This window comes from Martes martes (assembly GCF_963455335.1).
Source record: "Martes martes genome assembly, chromosome: 4".
Taxonomy (NCBI): Eukaryota; Metazoa; Chordata; class Mammalia; order Carnivora; family Mustelidae; genus Martes; species Martes martes.
Window position 1 is genome coordinate 184011839 of NC_137891.1, and position 21613 is coordinate 184033451.

The 21613-nt window shown below is 48.8% G+C and overlaps 1 protein-coding gene across 5 annotated transcripts in view; it reads right to left on the reverse strand.

The window, feature by feature from the left end:
- Positions 1-21613, reverse strand: part of PEX14 (peroxisomal biogenesis factor 14) — a 138946-nt gene that overhangs the window by 105048 nt on the left and 12285 nt on the right. For 3 of the 5 annotated variants that reach the window (XM_080802670.1, XM_080802666.1, XM_080802669.1), the window contains exon 2: positions 18797-18844. In XM_080802670.1, coding sequence (XP_080658796.1) covers positions 18797-18844 — 48 coding nt within the window. Of the gene's footprint in view, positions 1-18796; positions 18845-20104; positions 20204-20317; positions 20529-21613 lie in introns of those variants that run through there. The other 2 variants (XM_080802667.1, XM_080802668.1) reach the window with 2 other exon arrangements.

Here is a 21613-nt window from a genome sequence, read left to right on the forward strand (position 1 = left end):
AGAGAGAAACCACCCAAAGCAAAAGGTCAACCTACAAATAATTAAGGAAATGAGAAAGAAAAAGGACAGGTCAGGACTTCCCACAAAGGTCTAAAGTTTTTTGTTTATACCTCTGGGTTCACATCAAAAAAGTGATTTATGGCAGAGGGGACACTGTTCTGGGGAAGAGAAGGAGGCACAAAGATTCTAGAGTCCTGCACATGCCTGGGACTGCTCTCCCTGTATCGCATTCAAAATAACTTCCTGTTCCCTTCCCCCTCACTCATTTCAAGAAAGAAGTTACTTAATTTTTTCAAACACTGCATCCCTAGAACCCAAAGATATCCTTTGCTTCCTTAAAAACAAAGCATCTTCTAATTTATACTTTTTGCCTCCATACTCTGACAATACCAGTCTGTCACAGGGTGTAAATTTCATCCCCCAAAATAATGACAATAACAATAATAAATAAATAAAAATCAGAGCTTCAGCTTCCCATTTAAAAAAAAAAAAAAAAGACAGAATAAATATGAATTTAAAGGGGAATTCTGCCAAAACCTGAACCTCCCAAGTCTGGTTCAGCCACATTCTTGCCCACAGCCTGTACTTCTCGGTGCCTCCCTAACATTTTTCAAAATGCAGCTGCACAGACCTCTTAAAATTCAGATTTCTAGCACCTATAATTACAGGGCGCTCGAGCCAGGCTCCTTTAATTAATGAACCTGACTCCTCACTCTTCAAAGGAAATCTGCATAAGGGATATATCACAGGGGTGAACTGACCCCCAATCGGCGCTATCTGCTCACTCCGCCTGACGGCAGCCAGCACTATACACCTCCAACAAGAGAGTGAGGTTGTGCCCCCCCCCAACCATCACCTCTGCTACACATCCCAATCTGGCACAAGCATATTATGCGGTTAAGGCCATAAAACATTTCTTGGAACTTAAGGGAAGAGAAGCAAGCCTCCCTGGGTGTGACCAGGGAGAATTAGATTAGATTTAATCCAAAGAGAATTAAATCCCCCTGATCCGAGTGCTCCCCGATTTCACTTTCTTCCCTCCACCAGGACGAAGAGGGGACCGCAGGCGGGAAAGACAGCCACTATTCACGAGTCCAGTCTCCAGTCGAGAAGCAACAGAGGGACCAGGCCTGGGCTTTGAAAAACTCTGAAAAGAAATAAACACAACAGACCTGGGATTGACATCTCATCCCGAAGCTGAAAAGAAACTGGCCAGGAAGGCCATGCCTCTTTAAGGCAAAACAGGTGCGGAAAGGGTCATGACCCGAAGATACTGTTTACAAGGTATGGAGAAGAACCTGTGTACGTCACAAGGGTGACAAAATGACCTCAAGATCTCTTCCCAGGCGTTCCTCACCCATTCCTGACACTACTCCCTTCAAAACCAACACCTGATTAACAGTTTTTAAAGAACTGGTTTTCCTGGGGCGCCTGGGTGGCTCCGTGGGTTAAAGTCTCTGCCTTCGGTTCAGGTCATGATCTCAGGGTCCTGGGATCGAGCCGGCATTGGGCTCTCTGCTCAGCAGGGAGACTGCTTCACCACCCCCTCCTTCGCCGCAACCTCTGCCCGTCTCTCTGCCTACTTGTGATCTCCGTCAAATAAATAAGTAAACTCTTTAAAAAAAAAAAAAGGAAGAACTGGTTTTCCTTCTGGCTGTCTGGGCAGCACAGCCCAATGCTGTTTGTACGGTCCCCACACCAGGACAGCCTACTGCTGGTCCTGAGAATGGTTACGAGCTGGCTTGTAACCGCGATCGCTGGTCGCTGGAGAGCAGGCTGCCTTTGGCTGCAACAGAGCCTGGAAATGGTTGCAAACAAAGCCACAGATGCCGGAACAGACAAGGCCTAGGTCAAATCAAGATGACCCCAGGTCAAGTTTCAGGTAGGAGATCGGAGATCCAGGTGAGAGTCTCTAACGGACCTGGCAATCACGAAAACAGGTTCTGTCTGGTCACTACCATCTGATAACCATTTTTCAAGGGTCCCTTAGGCCCAAGGCAAACCCAGGGGAGCAAACCTGCGTCACTGACCCAGTGAACACATCTCCTCCACAGGTGGAGAAAAAGTTCCCAGACTCCGTACCCGGTAGCACACTTGCTATGGTTCTGCCAGTTTCGCATGTGATTCGGGCTATCAAACGATGCTGGGGAGCTACCGGAAAACAGCGGCAGGCCGAACAAATGAACACTTGGCTTCCGAGTTTTTCCTAGGGCACTCTACCGTGCAGATGCCAAAGACTGAATCCAGTCATTGTGTATTCTGCCAGAAAAGGGGGCTTTAACTTTCTAGTGTTTCTGCTGTTGTGAATACGATTTTGGAAGACAGGGGAACAAAACAGTAACATCAGTCTCTCCAGTGGTTAAACCCTCAAATCGAAGTGAGGCACAAGCAGTCACCGACCACTGAGTCTAACACCATGGCACCTGTCTTGTTTCCTGGCGGGGCAACCTGTGGCCTTCATGCCCAACACCCAGCCGCCGACACCATACATCACTTCTGCACTCCCATCAGATCTGTCTCCAAATCCATCAGCGCACTGCGACCTGGACCCACTGACTGCGGGGCTGCGGGGGAGGTCGGGCTGGGCGCGCCGCAAGATGATAAGAACAAGCACTTCCGTATTCCCAGACACAAGCAGCCTAGAGCTGGGTGAAGGATTTTTTTTAATTTGGCTTGGTTTTCCAAACAAGACACTCTCAAAGTTCACTGGTTTTTGAAGTGGAAGCATTTGATTTTCGAACAAACAATTAGAAGCACGAAATAGAGAGAACACGGAATTGAGGATGAAGGTCGGGACATATGAAAATGCAGGGCTGGGAGGCAGCTGAGATCAGAAATGCCCAGGGATTCTTGGCATGGGAACTCACACCAGCAAGCCAGGCACTCTCTTCCCAGGGTGTCTCTAGGGGAAATCACCCATCGATCCGAGGACACACACGTTCTAGGACCAATCCCTTACCTCAGAACAGCCTCTGCCTCAAATTCCTGCTTGCGCTTTAATGTTTAAATTATTAAATGCATTAATGTATTTACATTATTCAAGTCTTATGTGCATTTTTCTGAGATAATTTATGTATAAGAGTTTGAATGTCCATGACTGTTAATGTCTACAACCCTTCCTGTTCATTATTGATTCTGGAAGAAAAAAAAAAAAAGTCAGAGTTTTAATGCCTTATTTTTAATGTATTAAGAGTCTGAATAAGTGCATTCTCTTTTTTCTTTTGTAATTTCATAATTTAAGTAGTGCATTTATTAAACTGACACAGTATGAATTGTGGTGAAGCCTGGCACCGCTCCACGCTTGCCGGAGCAGCCGGCTGGAGGAGCACGCCCGCTCCTCTGAGACCAGGCGGCAGCTTGGCGCTCAGCACACTCCCCACCTCCACGAGGCCAGGACAGGCAGCAGAGGAGATACAGGCACTCACCGAATTTAGACGACGCTAGGAGATTTCTCTTCCTCTGTTTTCTTGCCCAAACCCCCCCTCCTCGTTCAATAAGGGTTTCCAGAATGCTGTTGAGCGGGCTCTTTCTATGAAGGCGGAAGTTTTCTATTCATGGGAAGTCCTCATCCTGCGTGCTCCAGGTGATAGCCAAACTGGCCATCTGCACACAGTTTTCAAGAACAATATAAATGCTAGGGCTTAACACAGCAAAAACAAGCAAAAAAAACAAACATTTCTACAACGGGGTGGGGACGGTGTCTCAGAATGCAGACAAACAACTCAAAGACAACACCTCCAACTTGAACAGAACTTTGTGTGAGATCCAGTTTCCCCAGCAGAAAAGCCCTCTTTCAACTACAGCCAACAGAGCGACAGTGACACCCAATGGCCTGTTGGTTCAATCCCAACTGAGCATTCCCCGTGGCTCTCCCAGAGATGGGTCTCAGGCCCAGAGTTCCTGCCCAAACGCAGAAGCTCGAAAGAAACTCAGATATCAGGTAGCCATCAAGAAACTGAATTGCTGGGGTGCCTGGGTGGCTCAGTGGGTTAAAGCCTCTGCCTTCGGCTCAGGTCATCATCCCAGGGTCCCCGGCTCTCTGCTCAGCAGGGAGCCTGCTTCCCTTCCTCTCTGCCTGCCTCTCTGCCTACTTGTGATCTCTATCAAAAAAATAAATAAAAATCTTTAAAGAAATTGAACTGCTAATGGATAAATTTCCTGCCACTACACGGAGTACATATACACACCGCATGTGATAATACACGTGTGTGCAAACTGCAGAGAACACACATCAGTACAGTCTCTTTCTGACGGGGGATGTGAGCACATGTGTGCACGCACCCACACACCGATGCACAAGGCAGGGACTCTGTCGCACTGTACAAGTCAACTTGAAGTGGGAAAAAGGATGCCACAGGTTGTACGCTGCTGTTTTAGAAGCTGACTCTGTTTCTAATGTCATACGTGTACATGTACACACCTCTAATATGTATACATCATATGTGTTTTTAATATATCTTCTCCCTTTCTTTTTTTTTCCCCCCATTTTCCCCTGTTTCCTTCTTTTCTTTTTTCTTCTTTTCTTTTTGGCTACTCATTACCATTCTTTAACTGTTACAATTTATATCAGCATATAATGTTAAATAATTACAGGGAGCAGAGCTCACTCTAGTGAGGATATAAACGCGCTGTGGGAATCTACAGATTTAAACAAATAACACTCGCAGCAGGGGGTGAGCGGATGAATTAGCATTAATATCCTGCCTGGGAGATCCCAGTGCACTGGTACTGCTTAAATACAGATCTTTTCTGTAACAGTCAATATGACAGCTCCCGGCAATACGGCCCCTTTCCCTTTCCCAGTCAATATAGCAGCCAGTGAAAATAGAAACGTCCCTGTAGCAATCAATATAGCAGCCAGCTAAAATAAACCCTTCCCTTTTAAGGGCTATATAATAGTCAGCTAAATGGAAGAATTGGCACCCCTGCTGGATAGCTCAGCAGAGAAGCCATGAGCACTAAATGATCCTTCTGCTTCTCCAACAGGCCCTGCCCAGGAAGGGAGAAATCATCCATAGGCAGGGAATCTGGGGGGAGCCTGCAACGGACACTTGGCAGGCTGCTCCTGGTCCCGACGAGTAAATGTCCAGGTCATACGCAGGCTTTCCGGGCACCTCTCGTTGAGGTTTAATTAAAATGGCCAGAAACTCTGGAATCCTTGCTCAAAGGTCAGCTGGAACAGGGGAACATCTGTCTCCAGTGGGGAGTGAGAGTATCCCGATGTGAAGCCCGTGCCCCCCTCCCCATTCCTGCCCGCCCACTCCTGCCCTACTCCCACCTTGCTCCCCACCCTGCTCCCACCCTAGCCCCAGAAGAGAAGAGTATTAAGTTAACAGCCTGTGGTTTTCTGTTTTCCAGCAGCAGGGATGGCGGTCATGTTGGAATCAGACATCCAGCCAAGTGGGTGAGAAACAGAGCATCTATGTTGAATGCCACCCAGCAGATAGATACACAGAACTCATTTTTAAAACTCACACCATCGGGCACCTGGGTGGCTCAGTTGGTTAAGCGACTGCCTTCAGCTGAGGTCATGATCCTGGAGTCCCCGGATCAAGTCCCGCATCAGGCTCCCAGCTCCACAGGGAGTCTGCTTCTCTCTCTGACCTTCTCCTCGCTCATGCTCTCTCTCACTGTCTCTCTCTCAAATAAATAAATAAAATATTAAAAAAAAAAACTCACACCATCAATCCATTAAATATTATAACGATAGCCCATTTCCCCCACCCCACCCTGATTCACAACTTGGGAAACACTCTCCTTCCTTGGACACATATAGGAAAGAAGTTTAATTATAACAGACTTCAGAGGATGGCTCACTCTGAAGGCCAAAATAGACCAAAAGCCTTTAAAAGAAGAAGAAAAACAACAAGGAGTATCCGATTAAGAGAGGTTCCTGCGCGTTTGAAGTTTTTGCTCCTTTTCATTCTAACTAGCTCCTTCTAAAATTAGTTCAGTTGGATTTATGGATCTGACCAACACGGAATAGAACCACTGACACCAGTGCAGGCTTCCAACCAACAATCCTGAAGTTAATGCTGGGATTCTGCATGCTCCAAAGCAGATGAACATCGGGGACCCACCCCACCTTCATTAAAATTCCACAATCTGTCTGCCATCCTTTGGGGGAATCCACTGAGGGTCCCTGTTTCCCTGGCCAGGTGTTTAACACCCAGTGAGGTTCATGTCATCAATCAGGTGACTCAGCCAAGTGCCACGGTGTCAGAAACTGCTGGAAAAAAGATCCTGCAAGTCCTGGTTTGAGAGTTCAGGTCCTTAAAAATTTAGATCCCAACATCCCACCTAAGCTATAGGACTCAGCAGGTGCTCTTGACTTCAGGAATTCCAGTTAAATGACATCTTGGAGCAAAAATGGTTGGCATGCTCGCTCAAGGCCTCTCACGGAAATCAGCACTTTGCTGAGGGAGACTGGTACCTGGTCCTCCAGTCAGTCGTAGGAAATCCTGTGCTCTCACCATGATTGTGGCACCCATAAGGGCGGAGACGGGTATGTGGGGAGACCCAGGATGTACCCACTGTGCAAAACATAGATACACGAAAGGTGAGTAGCTGTTATGATCTGACATGGCACTTAGCTTCTAGAGTTGCCGCCAAAGAGTACTTCATAAACTTTGACGTGCGCAGATGTTTGTTTCTAAGTCCAAGCTCCACACAAAAACTGGAGGGTGTAGACTCTCAATGAGGTGGCGGGAGAGAGAGCAGCATGATGTTAGCAGACTGCCTCAACTGCAGACGCCGTGACAGCCCTCAAAAGGTGGAGAGGGGAGGCAGGGAGGAAGGGAGAGAGAGAGAGAGTAATGAAAGAGAAACAAAGTATGAAAGGGATGGAGAAAGGAGAGGCATGAGAGAAAAGATGAGAGATAACACAAGAGGAAACAAACTGAAAAAGAAAGACGAAGAGCCCACTTTGGCATTTACAGTTTAAAGCTTTCAGGGCATTTTACAAAATGACAGTTACAATAAAACAAACAGAACGGTGAGTCATCTGGTTTCCAACTTCTGAGTCAAAAGGGGCTGTTTCTAGACAAACTGCAGAGCAGCCCTGCTGCCCGCACACTCGTGATGCCTATCACAGCGACGGAACAGGATGTGGAGAGAGGACAAGGCGGTGGGAGTGAGCACGGTCTTTGCTGGTCCCAGTGTCACTGCGAATAAAGACTGTCAAGATTTAAACCATAATAATGGAAAGGCTATAAAGGTCTCAGCTCTAATGTTTCCTCTGATGTTCCCTGTCATAAAATGCCCGCTTTATGTTGCTTACGTGGCAATGATACACTACACACCCGCGTATGTAGGCACCAGTGGGAACCTTGCACCCTGAGACCCCATCGAAGCCAGGCAGCAGCTGTGCTCTCTGGCTCCCGGGCTCATCACCACTGACCAAAGTGAGTCTACGCACACTTGCACGCGTACACACACACACACACACACACATTCCACAGAAATGTACTGAGCGCCCACTTCCTGCCCAGAGCAGAGCTATAAGGATGTTTTCCCATCCCACAGAGGCATCAGCATGATGCCTAGGTGCCAAATACCCAGGAGACAAATGAACGAAATATGCATTCTGCTTGGAAATTCGGCTGTACGACATGGGGACTCCCATGCTATGTCTGCACCTGACAGCCTTCCACCAGAGTCTGGTAACCTAACAGTGAGATGCAACTCTCCTCCCCCCTCCTGGGCCTCCTCTCATACAAATCAGATAAACACTCGAAAAGGGGACGAAACTGGGCACCCACAAAGACTTGCCTTTACTTGGACTCAGCAGACCAAACTACAGAAAAGCACTAATTTCAAGAGCATCTTTTATCTGCAGCCAGCCACCTAACCATTCTAGGCCCACAGGGAACCGCAAAGAAAAACAGAAACAAAACCTATGTTCATACTTCACAGACATAACAAAGATGCAGGAACTAATAAGAAGACCAAGACGGACATGAGAACCACTCACAGGGAGAAATAAAGTGAAGCTGACATCTGTAAATCAGGGAAACCATGTGCAGCAATTAGGAAAGCCAAGGTACAAAATTAGGAAAGGCCTGTTGCAGTCAAGCCCAGCCCGGTGGCAGATACGGAGGGATAACACATTTGCTAGGTGGGCAGCCAGTGGCAACCACAAACCATCACGGGGCTGTCTTCCCTGTTGATCTATAATTGGCGAGTCTGTGATAGAGCTACCAATTATCTTTAGGCCCCCTGTATTTAGTTCACAGACAAAGGGAAGCAGGAGAGACCAGTTAGTAATGAGTAAGTAATGGCCACTAAAATACATTGTATTTTACGGAGCTGCTTCAGCAGGAAAAGCCATTCGGAAAATAAAAAGTGAAAGAATAAAAATAAGCTAGAGAAACTCAATTTTCTTCTCCCTTCCTCCCAAAGCCACACTTAGGATAAAATGAGGTTTGTGCAGGTTAATCCTTATGAGGTAAGAAAAAAATGATTAAATACATTAAAAAAATCAATTGTACATTAAACCAAATCCAGGAACGGCAAAAACAAACACCGCAGCGTTCCTGCAGCCAGTATTAGCTCTGCCAGGCTGGTCAGTGGGGGATACCCCACCTGATGGAGCCCGCTGAGGCCACGGAAGATAAGCAGAGAGGGGAGAGACGGAGCCAGGGCGTGGGGGCCCGGGGAGGGGGGGAGGACTACAGATCTGGATTTCACTGGAATAAAGTTATTTTCTAGACATGACGAAGAAAATAAGAAAAGGCGGTATCAATGGGGCTCTGGAGACCAGGCTGAGTTCTTCAAAAATCCAATAGAGATAACAATAATAATAATTATAATCATTTGATAAACAGAAGTTATAAACCACTTCACTGTCAAATGACTTGCCACTATTTCTAGTTATTTCTTCTGTTCATTAGCAGGTTCTATTAACTGCCATTTTTCAGAGAGACAACAGAGAGAGAGCTGGAGAGGTGAGGTGAGGAGGCATGCCTTTGTCTTTGAGGAAAGCCCCTCTGGGAGCTGGCACGGAAACTCCCACCCCTCCCCGGTGCTCGGGGGTCCTCGGATGAAAGCCCCGCAAGCAGGCAGAGCCCCGAGAGCGGCTGCCAGTCACCAGCTCCACCCACAGTGGAGTCAGGGCTGAGAATTCTTAGCCAATCCTAAATAAACCTCCCAGGGCTGAAACGTCGTGGCCAATTTGCTTCTTAGCGTGGACTGCAACCATCCAGCCCTGCCTGCAACCAAGCCTTCCCCCTTCCCCCTTCCGCCTCTCCCCTGAGCCACAGAACTGGAGGACCTGAGAGCCAGGGCCCTGGTGAAGTGCCGGCGAGCAGGAGGGCGGGTGCTAGTCACTCACTTCAACACCAGGCACAAGTTGGCCATGTGCACGCTTGGGCCCCAGCGTCTCAAAAAACCGGCAAATCCAAAGTCTCCCCTTGGATGTGCTCATGAAAGTGAGTCATTTAGAACCGAAAACACACACACCTCTGTAAACCCTGGCTGGGGTGGGGGAGAGAAGGGGAGGGAGGCCGAGGGACGCACCCAGAGGAAGAACAGGTAATCAAGCATGTGACAGTCTTGTTCCCAACAGAGAAAAGACACGTGCCCACAGGGGAAAATTTCAAAACATCTACACATTACTAGAGTGGGTTATCAATGGCAACAAGTAAGATCTGACATTAACGAAGTCTCTACGTCTCTTATCTTCAAAGCAAGTGAACTCTGCTGTTCACTGTGACAGGGATTTATGCGTGTTGATGGGGATGCAGATAAAGGATCTACCTGAGGGGGGCAGAGAAAGCAGGGATGGAAGGCCCTGGATCCTGCGAATTCTTTACTCATGCGGGTTCGGGCGACTCCTGGAGACCTGCACAGCTCGGCACCACTGCGGAGCTAGAGTCGAAAGCAAAGGGCTCGATTGTGGAACCTTTCCTCCGCCCGCAGGAGGTAAAACAGCGAGCAGCTGCTGCCCCCTAGAAGCTAGCAGGGACACAGCATTTTGCTCGAGAGGCACGGCTGAAAAGACCCTATTATCTCGCCTCGATCCCTTAACCTGTCATTAGTGAGGTACATGGGTGCAGACGCCTCCTCCAGCACGAGGAGGCCCGCATCACCTCTGATAAATTAATAGGTGCCTTTTCAACAGCAAAGATGCATACGAAAGACTCCAACCGGGGAGCGCGCACGAAGGCAGCAGCTTCAGAGGCGACCCAGACTCACCGGGCAGCCCCTGAACAGAGCCAAGGCCCCTCCCGCACCCCGGCTGAAGGCAGACGGAGGTCAGCACACTGTCCCTGCCTGTGACCCAGATGAGAGAGCTCGGCTGTCTGCACCTGCACTTGGCGGGGGGGGGGGGGGGGGGGTTGGGGGGGGGTCACTCCCAGTCCCGCCCCTTGCAAGCTGTAGGAACTGGACTGCCCTGGGCTGGTTTCCTCGCTGTAAACTGAGGAAAAGAGTAGTTCTCTCCTGCTTGTTAGGGTGAAGCAAACTAACAAAAATAAAGAGGCCAGCGCCTAGCCCAGCAAAAACGCACGGGAGACCCCTCCTGACCTAGGGCATCAGAGCTGGTAATTGGTCAGTTAATCGAAAAATCGGTTAAAGCCGGGAATCATTAAAAACGGAGCCTACTCCACATACCTTAAACATTTTACATTAACTCAAAACCTATAAACGTACAGTCATTTGCTAATCTTTTGATGTGGAGCCAAGCCCTTTTCTTTGAGTGTGGGCCCACAGACTGAAGTTCCCAGACATCTTTCTTGCATTAACCCCACCCATGACACACCCTTTGCAATTTCTAAAGCAAAGTGAGAACTTAAAGACACCAGTAAGGCAAATCAAAGTACTGGATACTTCTAGATTTTTATGATCTTCCCCCAGTTTAACTGTCATCTTGCTCACACTTAAGAAGTCATTCTCTTTTGGTAAATTCACATGGACCAAAACATTTAGCTTAGCTTCCACAGAACCTTCTTTTCACATTCGTGTTTACAAAACACCCCATATTTGCAGTTCCCTCTGAGCACTTCTGTATTTCGCCTGTTTACAGCATATTTAACAAAACTGCCTCATTCGCTAACAAATAGGATGGGAACACACAGGTTCAGGGCGAGCTGAGGACCTCGCGGTCTGCAGAGTGGGGGCGGACGGGATGGGCGGACGGGATGGGCCAGGAGCCGCCAGTTCCGAGCCCCCCAGGCCTCCTGGAGCAGCGCCTCCTGGTGCCAAACAGCAGGTCCGTCGCCTCAAGGAGTTGTCTAATGTGAGCTCTTGATACTTTAAAAAACACGTATTTACTGATGCTGGTGATTCACATGCCAAGAGGTTTGAAATAAGTCTTGAAAGTACACAGAAGCCAAAAGGATGCTGCAAAGACAAAGTATAAGGAAAGGGGAGAAACGATGTTTAAGACGTGTGCTCTACTTTTTCCCCTTTTCCACCAAAATCCATCTGCAGTTAAATGTGGACAAACTAAGCCATTTCTACAAACCATCAGGGTGCACGAGGGTGCGCGCCGCTCCTGTTAGCAGCTCCTCCCCCAGCAGGCTGCAGAAAGCTGGCCTGTCCCCCCAGAGATCCTGTTGCTGCAGCCCACTGGGGCCACAGGGGACTGAGAGAGAGAGAGACGGGGGGTGGAGAGAAGCAGAGAGAGAGAGAAAGGCCTCTTGACAGACAGTGCTGGGTGAAGGGTGTGACTGGGACCCAGAGCGCCACCCCCCAGACTCAGTACGCACAAACAGGCCCCTGTGTCACCAGGGACACCGCTAAGGCAAGAGCTCACAAAGGTGGCAGCACGTCTTTTTCTCGACAAGGGCAATTTATCCGGCCCACTGGGGGCTATGAGTTAGCTCCTGTGTGACTCTGAGCGTCACAGAGTGCCCCCGGGTAGATTTACCTCAAGAATCACTCAGTGTCAGCCCCATCTCTAGGCTGTTGAGACAAACTCATAATGGCAGGGAGAAGATTTGTGGAGCAACAAGCATAAATCTCGGTGATAACTACAAACCATAAAAGAAAGGAGAGCTGGGAGGGGAGAAGGCAGGGCGGCGGATGCGCCCTCCTGCAAAGCACTACTTCATCTTCCTGCGGCTTCTCAGAGTGCAGAAGTGGGATGAACTACAGGACCGTATTTCTCAAACCCAAATTGGTCTGCATGGTTGGAGAATGCGTGAAGATATTTCAACTGAAATTATCCCGGAAAACGCAGGGCACCTGGCAGTCCTCAGTACATGACATTCGGCGGTCCTCAAACCAGGGGCTCGTGGGAGATTTACGGAGTTGGCATATGGAACACCCATCCTTTAGGTGGCACTTAAAAAAAAATGCTTCTAAGCGGAAAGTCTTTCAAATAAGATAATGATCGATCTGCAGCAGAAGAAAAACCTTGGACTGTCCCCCTGCCCAAGTAAGAGCTTCCTTCACCCCCTCTTCAGCAATGACCTCTGACATCTGAGACCTCTGAGACCATCTCCCGGAGACAGCAGGCAACTGCAGCCTGTCCTTCTGGACGAATGATGTGGGTGACAAGATTATGGGCTGAATTCGCCCAGTCTCTGTGCGACTCTGCAAAAGGCACAGGGGCGCTCGGCTCCTGAGTCCCCAGGACACTTGCTGGGTTGGTCACCAGACAGCCAGGGCCTCTGACTGCAGGAACTATCACAAACGGCAGGCATTTCCATGAAAGCCAGGAACCCAAAGTATAAACAAAGATGAGTAACTATTTCAAATTCCACTTCCCTAATTATTATTCCTAAGAGTTTCGATTCGTCTAATAATTATTTGTAAAAGGATACCTTAAAACTGAAGAAAACCACCTCTTCATTCACCTGAAAGAGGGAAGAACTTGAAGGGCCTCCACCTAATGTATTCAATAAACCTCCTCTAGAACGGGAAGGACGAAGTAGGGAGAGACAGTAATTTCAAAATCAGTAAGTGGCCTAGAGATTATAGACAATCCACCCAGAGCCAGAATGAGGCTTTTCTCAAGTTCGTCCAGCACCGAGGACTCTCACCAGCTTCCTCTCCCCATGACCTGTGGGACTCTCTGGCACCCTCCCCACAAAGGGTGTCAGTGTCAAAATAAGCATTTTCATCACTGAAGGATTTCCACCATTGATTAAGAGTGGGAAAGGAGAGCCAACCACCTTCCCAATCTGAAAGGCACCAGGCCTCGGGCCTGCTCCCACAACAAAGGCGTGTCATCAGAGGGGTGTCCCGCCATCCCCACCCTTCAGTTGTCTGCTCCTGATTTCAGTCCCAAGTTTCTCAGCAGCAGTTGTGAGAGGCTCACCCACCCTCCATGTGCTGCTAGTAATGGTTTAAGTACTAACATCTGTACATGATTCACTTTTTAAAAAGAAATAAGTAGAGCAGATTTAGGATTAGCCCTATGATGTCGCCCCCACTCACCTGTACCCAGACAGATGTCCCTGAGTGGAAATTACAGCTCACTTGAGTAAACCTAACTCAGCACAGGACTCAACCACGACAGATCCTCACAATAATGATGCTTAATACTTTAGATCTGCCATATTGATTTCTTTTTCCAAAGAAAATGACAATTTTCTGAAATCTCTAAATGGGCCAGTTTCATTACCCCTGAGCTTGTGAATACATCTTCATGAACACAATATTAAAATGAATTTGGGCCATCGGGCTGGCTCAGTTGGTAGAGCATGCTACCCTTGATCTCGGGGTTTTGAGTTCAAGCCCCACATCAGGTACAGAGATTACTTAAAAATAAAATCTTTTTAAAAAAAATCCATTTTATTTCTCCGCCAACTGCTTTGGCATTTATGAAATATATCCATTATACATCCTACATATACACACGTACAAACAGACATGGGCACATGAGTGTACACGAAGAAATGGGTTGAGCATGTGGATGCCACCCTTCAGAGATTTTTGGTGGGGACAAGACACGAGAAGCACCTGTCCCTGGTGAGCCCGGCAGGAGGTAAGACCAAAGTACTCTAGCCACGAAAGATACAAATACAGGGTGAGTGCCAGGAATACACTCTCAAGGTCTCTAGGAGATAGGCAACTAGCCATAGGTATTCTTTTTTTTTTTTTTAAAGATTTTATTTATTTATTTGACAGACAGAGATCACAAGTAGGCAGGGAGGCAGGCAGAGAGAGAGGAGGAAGCAGGCTCTCTGAGGAGTAGAGAGCCTGATGCAGGGCTCAATCCCAGGACTCTGGGATCATGACCTGAGCTGAAGGCAGAGGCTTTAACCCACTGAGCCACCCAGGCACCCCTAGCCATAGGTATTCTTTTTTTTTTTTTTTAATTAAAAGATTTTATTTATTTATTTGACAGGCAGAGATCACAAGTAGGCAGAGAGGCATGCAGAGAGAGAGGAGGAAACAGGCTCCCTGCTGAGCAGAGAGCCTGATGCGGGGCTCGATCCCAGGACCCTGGGATCATGACCTGAGCCGAAGGCAGAGGCTCTAACCCACTGAGCCACCCAGGCGCCCCTAGCCATAGGTATTCTTAAAGAAGAGCTCACAAACTCCCTGAATTCAGCAAGATATTAATGATTAATGGCCTTTTGATTACTGGCCTCTGATTAACTGACTTCAAAAACCAAAGAGAAAATCTTCGGTGTCCCAGGCATAAGGTAGATGAGTTCCCCGAGAAGGATTGAGATCAGATTCATGATGGAGGACCCCGGGGCAAGTTTCCGTCAGCCTCAAGGAGAAACCAGAGGCCACAGGATATTCTGTCCTTAGAGGGCGAAGCTGAGACGTGGCCTGGCTCTGCGAGTGCAGGGCATCCTTATTTTTAATAATAATGCACCCTACTAAAAACAATTAAGCCTAGGGAAGGTGATAAAGTAGAAATGACCATCATATTTTATAAAAATAAATTCATCGTAGTTTGGGAGTATTGCGGTGGAGGGATGCAAGGTAAGGATAAAAACCAAAACAGAACCAAAAACTATACCGGTAAGTCAGAGGAAGAAAGAATGGCAGAAGACACATCCATTAGGAAGAACTTGGTGTCAAGGAGCAAAAAGCCAAAATGCTAGTTTAAGCATCATATAAAACAGGCGACTTCCAGGACCACTGGGTATTGAGGAGCTTGTGCTGAAACCAGTGAGCATGATACACATGAAACTTTATTTATTGCTCACTTCAAATAACCTAAACTCAGATGACTAAAAGACGGTTACTTAACCCTAGTTTCTGGGGCGCCTGGGTGGCTCAGTAGGTTAAGCATCTGCCTTCAGCTCAGGTCATGATCCCAAGGTGCTGAGATCGAGCCCCATGTCGGGCTCTCTGCTCAACAGGGGGCCTGCTTCTCCCTCTCCCTGCCATTCCCCCAGCTTGCACACACTCTTTCTCTCTCTCTCTGTCAAATAAACAAATAAAATCTTAAAAAAAAAAAGCGCCACCTAGTTTCTGAATCCCAGCAAGACAGAACCCCAGTTACTCCATGTAAACAACCGTCCACCCATCTAAAGATCCATCAGCCACGTGGGGCTTGATCCTGCAAGAGCCGAGCAGGACCTGACCCAAGGCCCGAGCACATGCCCACCACAGGGGACGAGAAAACTCGGGTCTGAGAGAATTTACGGAAGGTTTACAACTGGCTGGGGGGTGGGGGGAGCTGGAAGTGAATACTCTGGAGGACTGCCAAAGCTCCTTGCCCCAGGAGGCAAAGCTCAGGGAAGAAATTATGAAGAAGAAACAGCAATCAGCCATTTTAACTTGGGCAGAGTTTTATCGTCAATAATAAGGGAATTTCAACTGGGAGTTTACAGAATTTATCAAGACCGGTCTGTTCACCAATCTCCACCCCTGAGGGCATTACAACATTACAGGGCAACTATCTCACTCATACGGCTGGGGTTGCTGGGGTGGTTTTTTCATGGCAGGGAGGAGGACTGAGGGGCAAGGGAAGGTAACACGCAGTCACTGTGTGGGCGTCACCTGGACAAGGGGGTGGCGGAAAACATCAGTGCGTCCTTCAGAGACTACAAGGCAATACTCCTCACCACCACAATCACGACTTGGTTGGACAGGCCCGGAGAGGGCAGAAATGAAAATCAGGCCCTCTTTCTCCAGCAGATAAAGCAAAAAACTAGTGCGAACCCCAGAATACCACCCGTCCGTGCCATCTGCGTTGTACTGACCACTCCTCGGAGCCACTTCGGTCACAACTCACCTCCCCAATAAAGGGAAAAATTACTCCAGAGTCATCATCTAGTTCTGGAGACCGAGAGTAAGATGAGATGCCTTCAGTATCCCATGCTCAGCCCTTTCAGCGTAGAGAACAGGCAGCTTCCACGGAAGAATTTTATGGAAAATATGCTCTCAGTTAAAAACAAAACCAAAAGCGACTTCGCAGGGTGTTCCCCCAACACGGGAAAATCCTACTCCTCAAGACCTCGCTTCAAGTTTCACCAAAAAACATCCCTAAGTACACCCCGGGCAGAACTCTTCCTTCGCTGAATAATGAGGGCTCTTGTGCTCCCAGCCAGGCAATTCTGCACCAAATTATATGCGATTTTGTACTGTTTGCTAAAATTATATATGGTCTTGTGCTGTCTACTAATTGTTTCATGTGTACAAATGCCTTTTCTTCCCCAATAAAGTGCATAAATTACTTAAGAAGAAGGCTTAATTTTATTCTTCTATTGTCTGTTCCTCCTGAGCATCCGAGAGATGGCTAATGCACACGCCTGAGAAACCTCCCCCGGGGAAGGCAGACTCAGACAGAGGGCTGTGGGCTTTCTGTGGGTGGGGGATACCACCCCATCCCTTCGCCAGCACCCTGTGACTCTCATCCAGGCTACTGCCAGCTCAAAGTCCTGTACCCCTACGCGCCATGAGTCCTCGCTAGTCCTCGGCTCGCCCCACTGCCTGGCACCCTCCCACCACTGCTCTCGAGAGGCAGAAGTAGCTCACACAAGACCATACAACTCGGCTGGTGCCCTCATTTAATCAGGCTGCTGCAAATGGTTGGCCAAAAGCAATAAGGGCATGACTGAGAGACTGTGGGAGTTTAATATAAAAAAATTAATAAAAAAAGGGGGGGGAAGGAGAAAGGGTCTACCTTTTAATAGGGCCCTAATTACCCAACTCATAGGATCAGCCCAAATGAGATGGGAGTTTATTTCGGGTTTTTTTTTTAATTATTGTTTTTTTATATATATATAAATTGCTGCTATGTGTTTTCTTTCCTCTGAGCAATTATGCAGCAAGTACGTAAAGAGGGGAAAAAAATATTAATTAAATATAAGGTAATTGTAGAGTTGGCCTGGAGAGAATGAGTCTGAACTCTGGACGATCACAGGCTACTTGGGTTTGAAGACTGCTCGGGGCCTCCCAGAAAAGAAAGAAATGAAAATCCAACCAAACACCAAGCAGATGAAGAGTAGAGCAGGAAAAAGAACAGCATCCAGAAACACGAGCCGAGCAAAGGGGCTGTAGGGCTCCAAATGCCCAGAAATCAGCAAGGCTGCTGCTGCTTAGCGCTCGCTGCTAGAAAGAACCCCCAAGTGTTGACCCAATCATGCTACAAAAGAAGGACCAGCCAGCTTTGCCGGGGGTTAGCAGTCAGGTCAGTAGATAAAAATGTAAAAGGAGACCGAGGAGGTAGGGCTGCAGAGGACTACAGCGTTCAATTTGGATTTTAATCCAAAACCAACCACAACTCCAGCCTGCGGGGCACTGACAGGCCCCAGGAGAACACTCCAGCTTCCTAGCTAAGGGCCTGGCTAGGGGAAGCCCTTCTGAAGTCTTTGGCTTTCCCACCTCCCTGACCTCCAGGACAAACCCAGGCAATACCAAGAGTGAAACGAAGGCGCTGTGGGGTGTGGTGGGAAGGGAGCTGGACTTGGTAACGCTTGGTAACAGCGGGTGTCACAGAAGACAACCGCACTTCCCTGAAACAGCCCCAGCAGGGCTTGCGTCACCCAGGTCTTCCAGCCTCCGCCAAATCCAACTCACCTTCTGCCTTGGAAAGCCTGAGTGCGGGCTAAAATTCAGGCCTATTCACGCCAGCTAAGGGCCTCACATCACCTCCTCCCACTACTGCTGGAGGAGAGGCAAGAAAACCAGGCCTGGGAAACCAAAGCTGGGCGGTGCATCCCTGAGTTTGCTATCACCATCCAAACAAAGACAAAGCTCTAGAAGCTGGCCCGCCATAAAACTTATCTGGTTAGTGCAGAACAGGTCTTGCTACCCAACAAACAGGATTTGCAGTGAGCCCTGAAATGCAAGCCAGGATGAAAATGGCTGGGGGTGAGGGGGGTTGCTGGCAGGGACTGGGGCTCAGAACATCAAAGCAAAAGCACTTCGTGAAGGTTACCTTCATTCAGTACTCAGAAGGCCACTGCCCTGTCAGTACTAGAAGCACTTACTGCTGGTAGCGAGCATCACAAATGACCCACCAGGCAAAAACAGAACTCCCTGCCTTACCTGTTCCTCAAAGGCCACCACGCCGTGCCCTCACCCTGAAGGGCAAAATCGCTATTTCAGACAATCAAGTAGCGACTTGGTCCCAACCCCACCTCCAAAAGGTTCGGGCATCCCACTGATCACTACTGATAGCAACAAACAAAGCGGTGCACCACGCCCTGCGGTGGACGCTTTCCGTTCCAGAAAAGACCAGGCTTTCCTAAGGAGGCAGCCCACTAACCCCTATATGCCAGACAGTAAGTCCCAAGTCAAAGGTCACTAAGTTAGTCTCCACACAGCACTTACTTTTGAGGAGACAATGAGGAGGCAAAACTACCGGGTCTTAGGGTTTCTCCACACTCGCACAGTATTTTCATGACTAGAAACGATACTATACATCTTGGGTACTTACCAGTGGCTCTCGAGGCACCACATTTTCACTTCCTGGAGTAGAGCTTGGCTGCAAAGAAAAACAGAAACAAAAATAAGATCACAGTGCCACCCAATGGACATCCGAAAACCAAAGATCCGCCGTTCTCAAGCCACACACCAGCACCTGTTCCTCCTACTTCTCACCAGCTCTCAGGCTGTAGAGGGCTCCACGGTGGGCTGCCTGTAAGAAGCAGCCCGCCCACGGAGTCTGAATTTGCTGGTGAACGTGAAGAGGCTGCTTCTGGGTTCACTGCCACAGCGCCTCAAGGAGAAGGCTAGGTTTGGCTTAGGAGGGCACGAGATCAGCAGCTGAGCAGGGAGGGCTGCGGACCATCACAAGAGTCACAGGAAGAGCAAAGTCCGGAGGAAAGGCTTCATGGGAGAGGGAAACTTCCCTTTTGCTATCTTCCCACCAAGTGACCAGGAAAAGCAGAGACGAAGTAGAGAACAAGATCCAGCCACAAGGGGGCCCCAGGTACCCACAATCTAGATCTTCTCTGGGCATCTACTTGGAGCCAGGAAGCAAAGAAACTAGGGACAATGGTTCCTACTATCAGTTATCACGGAGGACACCGATCCCCAGCAGTAAGGAAGCCGGAACCTGCTGTGTAAATAAGCTAGTGACGGGCCTAAAGACCAACCGGCAGGCAAGGCGAATGCAGCCCACTCACCGGCCGCAGTCTGTTACCCTCTCCTCTCACTGAATCTCACATTCGCCTCCAACCCTTGGCTGATGATCTGGCCAAATTTAGAGAAAGGAAGAGACAGAGACAGACAGACTCAGAGGAAACTCACAAATCTCCAAAAGAATAGAACAAGCAGTTTGAGGGAGTTCTGATTAGTTTACTGTTACTGATGTTCAAGCCAATTTCCAATTAGCTACAGATAATATCCAGACAAGTGCAGCTCATCTGTGGGTCTCCGGAGCCAGCCTCCAGCCTCCATACTCCTCCCACCTCATTCAGATGGCAAGTGCCAGGCCTCCTGCTGGGGCGGGGGGAAGGTGGGAGAGGAAAGAGTCCAGTCCACAGAGGGTCCCCAAAGATCTCCTCGCACCCCGCTGCCCCCCGAATGGCTGGCACACAGCACAATGACAAGGCCTCTACTGGGAGGACTCTGTCTCCTCATCCGAAGTCCCAGGACAAGGTCAGCCCGCATGACACCAAGTGGAAAGTCTCAGGGAATCTGATCTCCTGTTCCCTGCCTCCCCTCCCCCACCCTGCTCGCTCCCTCCTAAGGCTCCCAATGGGCAGGAATAACCTCCCGCATTTAGACCTCTAGTCCTGACCCCCTCCAAGTTCTCCATTCAGCCGCCTTCCCGCCTCCTCTGGATTCAACAAGTTCCTCCTCAGGTTCACGATCCTCTCCCTCTGCCACAGGTTCTGAACCTCTGGAAGAGGTTCCAGAGTTCCCTGTCAGCGAGAATGGCACAATCTTCCACCAAAATACACAAACCCGGGTCCAAAGGACCATTCTGGACAGCTCTTCCTCTCCCACTCACCAGAGCTAACACATTATCAAGTCCTGCCAACATTCCTTCCTAAATATCCATGGAATCAGTCCGTCCACTTCTCGCCACTTCTACTGCCATCACTTCGGTCAAAGCTTCCAAAATCTCCTCCCTGGACGACTGCCAAGAGCCTTTGCATCGGTTCACCCACATCCATGTTCGCTGGCTTCTTCTCTAATTCATTTTCCACGCTGCAAACAGACTATAATTTCAAAACAGTAATAATCAGATCTCGCCCCCGTCTACCCCAGCAAACCACTACAACAACGGCTCTAACACAGAAAACCCTCTCAATGTGGCCACAAGAGCAAGAGCGTAAGACTATTTAAAAAAACCAAACAGACAAGAAAAGACCCCAGTGGCAGAGAGATGCTACCGGTTTGATAGGCACAAAGGTGCTCTCTCTCCTGATGCCCAGGCGCCCACCTCCCCCAGCCAGAAGGTGTGCCCAAGTGCTGACCTTGAGGCACGACAAAGACCGATGGCACACACAGCTCAGGTCTGAGCACCTGGCAGAACATCCTGTCCCACGCCTGCCCCGAGGCTGGGTAACTCTGAGTACGTCCTACGCCAGTCTGGCCTGTAGTTCTTTGCAGAGAAGAATAAGGTTCAATTCAACAATTATGTTTTGAGAGGCGCTGGCACAGAGGCAGGTGCATGAACTGTGGCACCAGTAACTGAGTGACTGTGGGGATATTGCTCAACTTCCCCGAGCCTCAGTCTCCCCACCTGTGGGAATAATGGGGAAAATCCCACCACGTCGAGTTCAGGGTGAGATGAGCGGATAGAAGGTATATGCTCTCACTCCTCTGCTCAAAATCAACCGACGACTTCTGCTCTGTGATGGAGTCTGGGACCAGATTTAACCTCCCACTGTGAACAATTAGAAAACTAAACAAAATACAGGACACCACTGTTTGTAGACACTGGATAGTACTGATTCCGGACAGAACAGAAACAAATGATATGACCCTACGGTCACTCTGGTTTTCTGCCAAGAGGCATGTTTCAGACGAAAGGGAACGGGGTCGGCGGGGGGCGGGGGGGGGGGAGGTAATCCCAGCAGAGCATGGCAGTCTCTTGCTGAATTGAGGAAACAGAGATTAGGGTTCAGGGAGGCTAAGGCAGCTGAAAGTTGTAGGACTGAGTTCCAGAGAGGAGAGGGCTACGCCAAAAGAGAGCTCCAGAAACCTGCACAGAGGCTCCCTGAGTAAATGTGTGCACAGTAAAATGTGTGCAAGCACAGAGTGAAACTCCACAGGCTGAGAAACAGCAATGAAGAAGACG